This window comes from Azolla caroliniana, unplaced genomic scaffold (assembly GCF_043228905.1).
Source record: "Azolla caroliniana isolate FFs.n. ecotype wild unplaced genomic scaffold, voAzoCaro1.0.p SCAF_3, whole genome shotgun sequence".
In the NCBI taxonomy this organism is placed as follows: Eukaryota; Viridiplantae; Streptophyta; class Polypodiopsida; order Salviniales; family Salviniaceae; genus Azolla; species Azolla caroliniana.
The window spans coordinates 17,676,116-17,688,084 of NW_028230438.1; the positions used below are offsets into that span (position 1 = coordinate 17,676,116).

Genomic DNA, 11,969 nt, shown 5'->3' on the forward strand with positions numbered 1-11,969 from the left:
AAGAGAGAGAGATTGAAGGCGTATGTGCAGCTTGCCAATTCGGCAAGCAACATCGGCATCCATTTCCAAAGGAGAGGAATGTAAGCAAAGGCGTACTCGACGTAATTCATTCCGATGTATGGGGACCGGCCCAAACGGTGACATTCGGCGGATGTTGATACTATGTGACCTTTATTGACGACTTCTCTAGGCACACTTGGATCTACTAGATGCGGCAAAACAGTGAAGTGTTCAGACACTTCCAAAAATTTAAGAGTGGAGTCGAAAAAGCTACGAGTCGACACGCACGATGCCTTCGATCGGATGGAGGCAAGGAATATTTCTCGGATGATTTTACGGCGTCTCTACGGAAAGAAGGAATTCGGCGAGAGTTTTCATGTCGACATACACCACAACAAAACGGAGTGGCCGAACGAAAGAATCGGCACATCCTCGAAGTAGCACAGGCCATGATGAATGAAAAGCATGTGCCGAAATCGTACTAGGCAGAAACGGCTAACACGGTCGTATACCTCATGAATCAGTGTACGACATAGGGTGTGCATGAACTTACTCCACACGATAAGTTTTTTAGAAAGAAGCCAGACCTCTCGCATGTTCGGATATTCAGGTCCATTGTGTACATGCACATCCCCGACGAAAAGTGACAAAAGCTCAACCTGAAGTTGTAAAAATGTATCCTCATAGGATACTCACTGGAGCAAAAGGGGTACAAGTGCTATAACCCCTCGACTCGGAAAGTTCGAGTAAGTCGAGACGTCGTGTTTGACGTGTCTGCATCCTGGTACGCACCAGAGACAACTTCAACTCAGCTCAACCCGGAATCCGCCGAACAAGAGATAGAAGATGAAGATCGCCTTACCCGCATGTTCGAAGAAAGTCTGATCACGACCCGACTAAGTGGACCACAAGAGCCTCCGAGCGATCAAAGCACATCTCGACCAAGTCCGAAGCTAGACATAGGGAAAGCCAAAATGCTGGAGTATGAAGATGATCATTTCAACGGCATCGAATCGACTCACTCCCTTGATAGTGAATTCGAAGGCCTTGACATCCAGACAAATGGAGTGAAGAAATCCTTAGAATCCGCAAACGAGAAGCTTCGCCGATCCACTCATGAAAAGAATCTCATAAGCCGATTTGGCTATGATGAGTACATGGTGTACCATTGCGCATTTATGATCAAGGTAGCAATAGTACGGGAGCCGGAAACCTTTTCCGAATCCACAAAGGACCTGCGATGGATCGAAGCAATGAACAAGGAGATGCGTGCACTATGCAAGAACGAGACATGGGATCTTGTTCCCCACTCACCGCACAAGAAGGCAATTGGATGTAGATGGATTTACAAGGTGAAGTATAATGCCGACGACTCCATCAACCGCTACAAAGCTCGACTCGTAGCGAAAGGATACACACAAACACATGGAGTCGACTATGAAGAGACCTTTGCCCCAACGGCAAAGATGACGACTGTGCGGACTATAATCGCACTCGCAGCAAGGAAAGGGTGGCATCTCCATCAGATGGTCGTCAAGAACGCTTTTCTTCAACGTGAATTAGAAGAGGAGGTGTACATGGTACAACCATCCAGCTTCAAATCCAACATTCATCCGAAAGCCTTTTGCCAACTCAAGAAGCCTCTCTACGACCTTAAACAACCACCACGTCCTTGGCATTCGAAGATTACGCAATATCTTCACCAAATCGGCTTTCGAATGTCGAAATCCGACAACTCTCTCTACGTACAACACGACTCTAGAAGCCTAATTGTCATCATCCTATACGTGGATGATCTGGTCATTGGAGGTGAAAGTCTAGTCAACATCAACAAGGTCAAGTCCCTCCTCTCCGGAAAATTCGAGATGACGGACATGAAGGAGCTCCATTACTTCCTGGGCATCGAAGTAATTCGGATTCCGACTGGCATTATGATCTCTCAACAGCACTACATCCTCAACTTGTTATACAAGTTCAGGATGACTGAGTGCAAATCGGTGGCTACGCCTCTCGATCGAAACCTCAAATTAGATGCCGACTCCGGCACAGACGAGTGCGAGCCGACCCAATATCGTCAACTAATCGGGAGCCTCATCTATCTCACGATCACTCGACCCGGCCTCAACTATCCAATCAGACTCCTTAGCCAATTCATGCAAACTCCGCAAGATATCCATTTCGATTGCGTTAAGCGAGTATTACGATATGTGTGCGGCACAATGGATTACAGCGTTCTCTATGCATCGGCCACACCAATACGACTCGAAGGGTACACAAACGTGGACTAGGCAAGCTACAAAGCCGATCGATGATCGACCTTCGGATTTGTCTTCTCGCTCGGTAGCGGAGCAATATCTTGGAGTAGTAAGAAGCAGCCTACCGTTGCACTTTCGAGTATGGAGGCCAAATATAGAGGCGCATCCGTAGCTGCATGTGAAGCTGTATGGCTCAAGAGGATTTTGAAGGATCTAGGCATTCGCATCAAGGATCCGACTCCCATTTACTGCGACAACATGAGCAATATATATCTGGCTTGGAACCCGGTGTTCCACACACGCACAAAGCATATCGAAGTGCACTACCACTTCATTCAAGAGCATGTTTAGGCCAGAGATGTCAATCTTCTACACATCAACACGAATCTTCAGACAACTGACATCTTCACCAAGGCCCTAGGAGCCGACAAGCTTTGGCAATTCATGTCAGACCTCGGATTAACGATCCCTAACTTGCCAAGCTTGAGGGGAAGTACAAGCGAGAACCAGATATCGTCTGAACTGGGTACGAGCCAAAGCGGACAACGGAGATCGTCCGAACCAGGTATGAGCCGAAGTGGACACTGGAGATCGTCCGAACTGGATACCAACCGAAGCGGACATCAATTAAAAGGAACCGACCCGAGTTGAGCTTAACGGGGCCTGTTGAGAATTAAGCTCAACATAGTGCAACGTGTCAACATAGTGCAATGTGTCAACATAGTGCAACGTGTCAACACACCTTCTGAGAATCCATGATTACTCAAAGGTCAAGAGTCACACCACTACTCTCTACACATTAACTATGTGTCATAGAATCATATTCTATGACACATAACTAATGAGTTACATATTCCCCATGAGTATGAGTCTTCACATTCCCCAAAAGAGAGAGTGGTTGTTGTAAGTTAATGAAGAGTGAGGGTGACTCTATATAAAGCACCCTCCTCATACTTCATACTAAGTCGGTTGTGACTCCTTGTAATGCTACATTTTTGTATCTCTATTCTACTTGTGAAATATACACCTTCTTCTTCTTGAGTATTTTATTTCTCTTGCTTATCTATCTTGTGTTCTCTTCTCTCCTCTATTTCTCTCTCTCTCTCTCTCTCTCTCTCTCTCTCTCTCTCTCTCTCTCTCTCTCTCTCACACACACACACACACACACACACACACAACACACATATATATTCCGTTGCACACGAATTCACCATCAATTCTTTACACCCACTCTTCCAAAAACAGTAAAATAAGGAAATAGTGACACATGACCTATGGGACTAACTCACATCTTCTACAAGTATGTTCTTAGAATTGCAATGGATGCCCATTCTTTTATGACATGTAGTAAGTAAGCAGTAAACCACTTATAACCATCAAGACCCGTTTTTTGGAACTGGGTCTTAGCATAATGAACATAATCTTCAAAAGAAGAAAATTTTCGGCTAGAAAGGTTAAGCACATTTTGTGATGCTTCAATCTAAGATGGGCGTTAGAGAAATGTTTTCGTAAATAAATCGACACAATTGTCCCATGCACTAGGCAACTTTTGGGCATTGTGAAGCCCACAACACCAAGTAGTAGCTTTGCCTCCAAGCTCACGACTAGCATAGCAAATCTTTGTATGATCTAGCTTGGGATGAAGCTCGAAATGAGATTTCCAACAACCAATCCAAGTAGTAATAGCTTCTTAGATCTGTTCCTTCTTATCATTTATCTAAGGTTTCACGATAAAGGACGAGTCACCTTGTTTTGTCCTCTTTCAAGGAAGAATTCACGTGCATATCCAACACGCGAGACTAAAGAGCTCCATGAGATTTTTGAAGCTCAAAAATCTCAGCCAAGGTAACTTTGATGAAAAATTGCCTTAATAGGAATAATAGTAGATGTGGTAGTTGGTACCATGGGCATAGTGTCACATTCCATGTCCGTGTTGTGATTTGCGCCATTGAGATGTCTAAAGCAAATGATTGGCAATTTTAGGAACTTATGCTAAAGAAGATATAATAATGTTAGACAAGCTTTTGTAGCATCATTTGATAAAAAAACTCATATTTGTACCCCTTTAAACGTGTGAAAAATGTTTTAAGCATAAGAACACTTTTGTAACACAATGTATTTTAACAACCATGGAGGAGACATAAAAACAATGTATATTCCTTATCTCTATATCGAATGACCATGGTGGATCCTAATGCTTGACCATGTTTGTCGACCAAAAAGCATGATCCAATCCCTAAAATATAAAAATGAAATGCAAAGTGTGCCCATGTATGTGGTTTCAGCTCTTTCTGTCCAATCCGGAACCCCGAATTGCACAAAACAAATGCAAAAGAGAATGCCTATGTTTACTTAAGTCATCTTGATATCTATTAATATTTGTTTCCTCATAATGAGCAAATTGATCACACATGATACTCATCTATCTAACAATAGAACTCACAAATGTATGTAATCTCATGGTTCATCAAAGTTTTTGTTAATTGTGTGGGCAAGAAAATTTGCATAGATATAATTAATTATATCTAGCTTGATTGTAAAAATAAATGCTCTCAAATACGAGAATGATGAGTGTGTGTCACTGAGTGCACATCTAAATTTTATTTATTTATTTATTTTTGTTTAAGAATATAGATGTATAGCAATATATCGATATGTATGTTAATACATATATATATATATATATATATATATACATTGCATAGGTTAACAAAATGCGTGAAAATAAATAAGTAAATATATATAATTATAATAATAATAGCAGTAACGCACAATGAAATTTGAGTGGAAAAAATAAAAGCATCCAAGATTGGAAAAAGAATCACCCTAAATTGGGGGCACAAAAGCCAAATTTATTTAGAATTTTTACATCAAATTTATTTATTTATATATATTTCTATTTTTTAAAATTTTTTGGGTCACAATCTACTATAGCCTGTAACCTACATGAGATAACCTACAACAGGTAAGGGAGACTTGTTAATTAATGTTAAGCAAAATTAAAATTCTAACAATCTTATTGTCACCATATCAAACGAATGGAACTATTGGATGTTATGGTGAAGGAGTCTCTACTTACTAGATTGTGGATAACATCCAATCCAAAGTTAAAGGAGGGCTCACTTGGATCTTGAAACATGGCAAATCCTCTTTGACATATGCACATCATGTCAATTCTCAAACCATCTTTCTGTGCATCAAAAACCATTTTCAAATTGCTACCCTTCTCGATAGAGTTTTGATCCTTCCGAACCTTGAATTTGAATACAATTATGATAGAGTACTCAACATACCTTAAAATGCAGAATTGTCTTGGTGAGAAACGAGTGATTTTGTTTGATAAATATCTATGCTCCCACCTTAGCAACTTCCACGTGAATAATTTTTTGTGTTATATGCATGGAATGCTACTTGGATGCCAACCATGAACAGAAGTTAAAGAAGCTAGGAGTAACTTGGGACAAGAAAGAAGGTGTTCGGTCAGAGGATCCTAAGTTTCCATCTCATCCTCACAAGCCAGAAATAAAAATTAAATTTAGTTGTGATGAAGATGCAATTGGTATCGAAGATGTATTCTATGCGGAATCCAAAAGTTGAAGCTGAATGGGTTGGCCAAGCCCGGAGGTCCCCTTTCACATACGCGCAAAAGTCACTGGCAACCTCACAACTACATTGTTGCTACTGTTGAGAGTGATGAGTGGGTTGGCCAAGATCGGAGGTCCCCTTTCACATACGCACAAAAGCCATTTGCAACCTCCCAACTACATCAGGGGAAAAATTTCTGTAGCTCTTCATTTTCAGACGTGATGGGTTTCCATCTGTTTGGTAAGAGCATTTGGGGGGACAAACCAGTTTAGAGATCGGGTACGGTTGGGGTTTAAAAAAACGTCCCAAAACAAGGTTTGAGTTTGGGCAAGGCCAAACCGGGTAAAGCCGAAACTGAACCAATCCGCTGTTGCCGATTCCTAGTGGGATAACAAAACAAATTACAATATATGTATGTAGTGTGATATACATATTACATACATATATATTTATTTATACACTACATTGTTTTGTTATCACATAAACATATGTATACATTTTGCATTTCTATTTCTTCACTTCTTTTGATCCACAAGGTGGGGTGTACATTGCACGCACACACACACACACACACACACACACACACACACACACACACACACACACTCTCTCTCTCTCTCTCTCTCTCTCTCTCTCTCTCTCTCTCAAACACACACACACACAGTCTCTCTCTCTCTCTCTCTCTCAAACACACACACACACACACAGTGACACACAGAGACACACAGAGACACACATACTCTGTTTCTTTCTGATTTTTCTTGCTTCTGGCTATGGCTATGGAGCTCTTTACTCCACCTTCCCCTTCCCCTTCTTCCCTAATCTCATCCCCATTTAAACCCAAACCCAATTCTATCGTCTTCTCCCCATCCACAACACCTCCAAATCGCCCCTCATCATCGCCATCGCCATCATCATCATCATCATCATCATCATCGACTGCTACCAGTACCAGTACCACCACAACCTCCTCCTCTGTTTCTGCCATTGCTGCTGCATTTCCATCGCTCTCCTCCGCTTTCTTTTTCCCGCTTGTAGGCCCCGCCTCTGCCACTGTCTCCTACGACGACATTGTCGCCCCCGGCACCACATCTGAGGGAACCATTGATGCCACATCCGCATTTGATGCAGCTTCTCCATTGCCTTCGTTGGACCTGGACCTTGGTGGCATTGTGGATTCCGTGTCAGGGTTCGTGTCTGAGAATCCTGTGGCCGTGATCGGTGGGATCGCGGCGATAGGTATCCCTCTTCTCATTTCCCGCCTTTTCTTCTCGCAGGGAGAAGAGAAACCCTACGCCATTGTCTCCCCCAGGGAGGTCTTTAAGAAGCTGGAAACAAGCGGTGAAGATGGCTTCCTTCTCGATATAAGGACTGTCCAAGATGTGAAAATTGAAGGTAGTCCAGACCTCCGAAGCATCAAGAAGAGGTTCTTTCAAATCCCTTATGTTGAAGATCAAGACGAGGTTTTCCTGAAGAAGCTTCTTTCCAAGTTCAAAGACCCGTCCAATACCACTCTCTACATTCTTGACCAGTACGCTGTCATCCATACTACTCCTTTCTCCTTCTTCAATCTTCCTTTAATATGAAATGAAAGTCACGATCTTTGGTTTACATATATGATTAACTTAATATGAATGTATGTGTGTGTGTATACACATATAATGCACATAATTAAGGGCTTACACAATCGTGTGTAGATAATGGTTCATAGATCACAACTTACTTATTATTGATCAATCAAATGAACATACTCCTAAGTTGTGACCTTTCGGATAGAAATGCCATGTTTGATACATCAAATCTCTAATAAGATGGAACTCAAATCAAGAAGAAGTGCTTGGAATTTTTTTTCTCCTATGAAATTTTCGTAGATCAATGAGACATATAGAGGAGAAGTAGAGCTTAATATCATCAAGAGCTTCATTTATCTAGCATATTGTAAGCTATGATCCTCCCGATATATTTGTTTCAAAACATTCCTAGCATTAGATTAAGTGATGAAAATATAGACTGTATTAGATGCTAGGATTAGTGTTATTATCATGGAAAATGTAGACTGTGGATATGTTTATGAGGTTAGCTAAGCTCCTCTTGAATGTTTGTCTGGCTAAGCATGATACTAGCTTTGAGATATACATTTTGAATGTACCATTAGGCTACACAATTAAAATGTGAACTTCAGATGCATGTATTAGAGTAGTTTTCTATCTCTTGTTTTGGCATCATATGATACTAACAAACTTACTACCTCTTTATCTGGCATCATGTGATACGGGCAAACTTACTACCTCTTAATGTGGCCAAAGAAGATATCCTAGCAAACTTACTACCTCTTAATGTGGCGAAAGAAGATATCCTAGCGGGGATAAGAAAACATATTGACTATCTTTTATGATGAACATGTTCTGGAATGATGCCTGACAATGTTTGTGAAACATGTAAGCATTTCTAGTACTAACCAACACCATAAGTGAAACATGATACAAAAAAGTTCAAAAGATTTGCCCCAATTGTACTTTTAAGTATTTTACGAGCCAATCACTTATACTTGGTTGAAATGATTAGTCCCGGTTGTATTTTTAAGTGTTTTGCAACCCAATCAGTTATGCTTAGTGAGTCCCTGAGCTTTATGAATTATCATCACAGATGTATGTATCTTTTGGTAATGATTGCTTATCTTGCAAAAAACTTATGCAATCAGGTTTGATGGAAACTCTCTTTCTGTGGCCAAATTGGCTACTTCAAATGGATTCAAGTTTGCCTATGCCATTAAGGATGGTGCTGAAGGTCCGAACGGATGGCGAGTAAGCACCGTCTTTTACCAGTGATTCTCACTTTCTGGTTCAAGATTTTTTCTCCCTCTCTAACAATATAATTTCTCCTGTTTGTTATCTGTAAAGAAAAATGAGCTTCCTTGGCTTCTTCCGCGCAAAGGTTTCACATTGGATATCGGTGCTTTGAAAGATGTGATTGATGGAACGTTTGGGGTAAGTTTTGTGTTTTGTAGCACCTGCTATGCATAGTGTAGGAGTAGTATACAAACTATATCGATCGATTTCTTTATTTGGTTAAGACACTACTAGATCCAATGTTATGGAACTCTTATAACTCCATTGGTGATGTCCTTGTAGACTTAAGAACTTAAGACTAGAGTATTAAGACATGCTTCCTATGATTTTCCCCTATGGATAGTAAACTATCTAATAATCTATAAAGATCTCAAATGGACGAGTTTCTTTTCGTAGGAGAGTGGGAATTTGGTTCCGGCATCTCTAGGTGTGGCAGCGGCCGCTGGCGTCAGTTTTGTTCTGTTCTCTGAGGTAATGTTATATTTGCATTTGTAGGTTTTGTCATGATTTAAGCATTTCTAATGACTTCCTCTTTTGTATTAGGCTGAGACGGCATTGCAACTTCTGGGTTCAGCAGCACTTGTTCAGGTTTTCATAAACAAGTTCCTGTTTGCAAAGGTAAAATAAAAAGAAAACAAATATCTTATAAAAGTGACAAATAAATGATCATTTATATGATGGGATAACAGAGAGCTGGTCTCAAAAGTACCCTTCATATTGTATAAGGGTACATTTCATATGTTATCCAATATGCAGGGTATTTTTGAGATTTTTCCGTAAAGAAATCAGCAAGCTGTTATTTTTTTTTCATATCAGAGTGCTTTTCATATATCACCCAGTTTCAGGGGTATTTTTGAAAAGTTTCCTATGTAAAGTTTTTGCCATATAACCTCTCGACTCTCGGCATATAATGTTAGGATCGGCAAAAGACCCTGCAAGAGCTCCAACTTTTCCTCGACACCAAAGTTGCACCGAAAGAACTTGTCGATGAGTTCAAGGTAACATTTTTCCTAAACCAGATGTAACTTATGTAATACATATACATATACATATACATATACATATACATATACATATACATATACATATACATATACATATACATATACATATATAGATAGATAGACAAAAACTTTAGTGAAGGTAAGATCAATTTTTTTTCTACCCAAAACCTTTGGTGAATATATAACCTTAAAATCAAAGTGATCTCCACAAATCCTTATTTCAAGTGATTTTTAAGTTGGCTAATAGGAATTTCAATAGAATTCTTTTGCCTATTGGTTATATGGCAGGGTGTTAGTGGATCACTCCTTGAAAAGTTTGAGGAAATAGCTCCAAGCCAGAAAAATGGGGCAGTCTTAAACATTAAAAGCCCACCAGAGGTGGAGGTGGAGACAGAATCGGTGGCCACGGTTGTAGTGGATGAGAAAAACAATAGTGTGGAGGTTGACATTGTTGTGAAGGAGGAAGTGGATGTTGTTGTGAAGGAGAAAAATGATAATGTGGAGATTAATGTTGTTGTGGAAGAGAAAAAAGAGACTGTGGCCATTGGTACCGTCCTCCCGAGCTCCTCAACCTCTTTGTCTCCTTATGCTCAGGTCTAAATCTCATTATCTTTTATCTTTTTGAATTTTAAGGTTGATATCCTTTTTGTGACAACCCATGATAGGGTTTAGGAATTTGAACTCTCGGGCGTATGGTTTATAGGGCATTTTGCTTAAAAACTTCTAGGGTTATTTGTGTTATGCTATAATAACTATTAACTGAAACTTTTTTTAACAGTAGACTGAAGAAAAGAAAAGCATATATGCATTGCAGGTATTATAAGCTAACACAAAGTTTGGAAATGTTTTACCCCCCTTGCAGTTCCCAGATTTGAAGCCACCACCTCCTCCTATGCCGACAAAAGCTTGAAGCTTTTCCGGGAGATTTGTTTTCCTCTCATCGGTGCCATATCCTCTTGGGAGGAAGCAACTAGATACTGTTTGCTTCTCTATTCAATGCGGATATTGGAAAAATCCGTTGAGTTTAAAAACCACGAGGCCATGTTTGTTGGTGTAGATTGATGCATTCTGATAAATGAAACCATCTCTCTTCGGCAACACACCTCATGCAATGTATTTATATTCCCACCCCCTTGTGAAGATATTCTTTGCTCTCAAAACTTCTCCATTTTCATTGTTATTCCCTCTTTTTTGGTTCTGTTTTCTCTTCTTAACATTTGGCGGATTCATTCCTCAAATTTGCTATCTTAGTGCACAATAAAAGCCATATTTTAAACTAGTTAAATATATATCTTTCAGAAATCGGATACCCATTTTTGCAATCAGGGTTCCACGATCTTATCCATAGCTAATTTTCACTAACCCAACAGTAAGGTAATAATCTTATGCAACGTTAAGCTTAAATGTTGTGATTAGGGTTCATGACATACCATACTCACTTATACCACAAATCATTTGATTATGAAATAAATAACTCGATGTAGTTAAGCATCTATTTTTACGTGAGGAATCTCACTGTGATGTATCTTGTGATTCTGCATACCGCCCATTACATACATGTATATCTTCTATAGAATTAACCTTAAATGTTTTGATTAGGGTTCATTGCAAACTAAAGAACATACCACCTTATAACACATTTCATTTGATTATATAGAAAATATATCTACTTAAATAAGAAACCTGAGAAATATCTCTATATGTAAACAGCCACTACAGACATGAACATTTTCCGCAGTTTTTGAGGAAAGTTTTCCATCCTATACAAAACCTTGTACATATTAATACGTGTAACAAAATTGGAGTACAAAAATGTCCCATTGAAATCAACACAAATATTGGAGCATTGTATGTGCTAGAGAGACACCAGAGTAGCCTTCTTTTTATGGTTTCTAGTAACACTTTTATTACTAGTGGGAAACCTCAAAATGAGGTTAAAAACCCACAAAGAATAAAGAGAAGTATACAAGTGTCGATTAGACCAAAGTGGCCTTCACATACATAGTCATGACATTCTTCTTTGGACATAATTGCCGCTCAGGCTGAAAAGGCATTGGAGTTGCCAAGAGTGGAGTTGAAGTTACAAAGTTGATAAAACCTTGGTAGGTATGCAACCACTAAAAAGGGGCCATATCATGTCGATTTAATAAAGCAAGGAATCTTGCTTCACATTCCCTTAATCTCTATTGAATATCAGCCCTGTTCTTTTTCTCCCTCTCAAAAGTACTTATATTATTAGAAATACCAATGAGAAACCTAATGTCTCATAAAAAACT

The 11,969-nt window shown here is 39.6% G+C and overlaps 1 protein-coding gene across 1 annotated transcript; it reads left to right on the top strand.

The window, feature by feature from the left end:
* The first annotated feature begins 6,518 nt into the window (after positions 1-6,518).
* On the top strand, positions 6,519-10,972 carry LOC147866367 (rhodanese-like domain-containing protein 4, chloroplastic). Its single transcript, XM_087316809.1, has 8 exons — positions 6,519-7,371; positions 8,542-8,644; positions 8,741-8,827; positions 9,086-9,160; positions 9,233-9,307; positions 9,607-9,687; positions 9,982-10,287; positions 10,556-10,972. The coding sequence occupies exons 1-8, from the start codon at positions 6,614-6,616 to the stop codon at positions 10,601-10,603; spliced, it is 1,533 nt and encodes a 510-aa protein (XP_087172935.1). The 5' UTR covers positions 6,519-6,613; the 3' UTR covers positions 10,604-10,972.
* Positions 10,973-11,969: the final 997 nt, after the last annotated feature.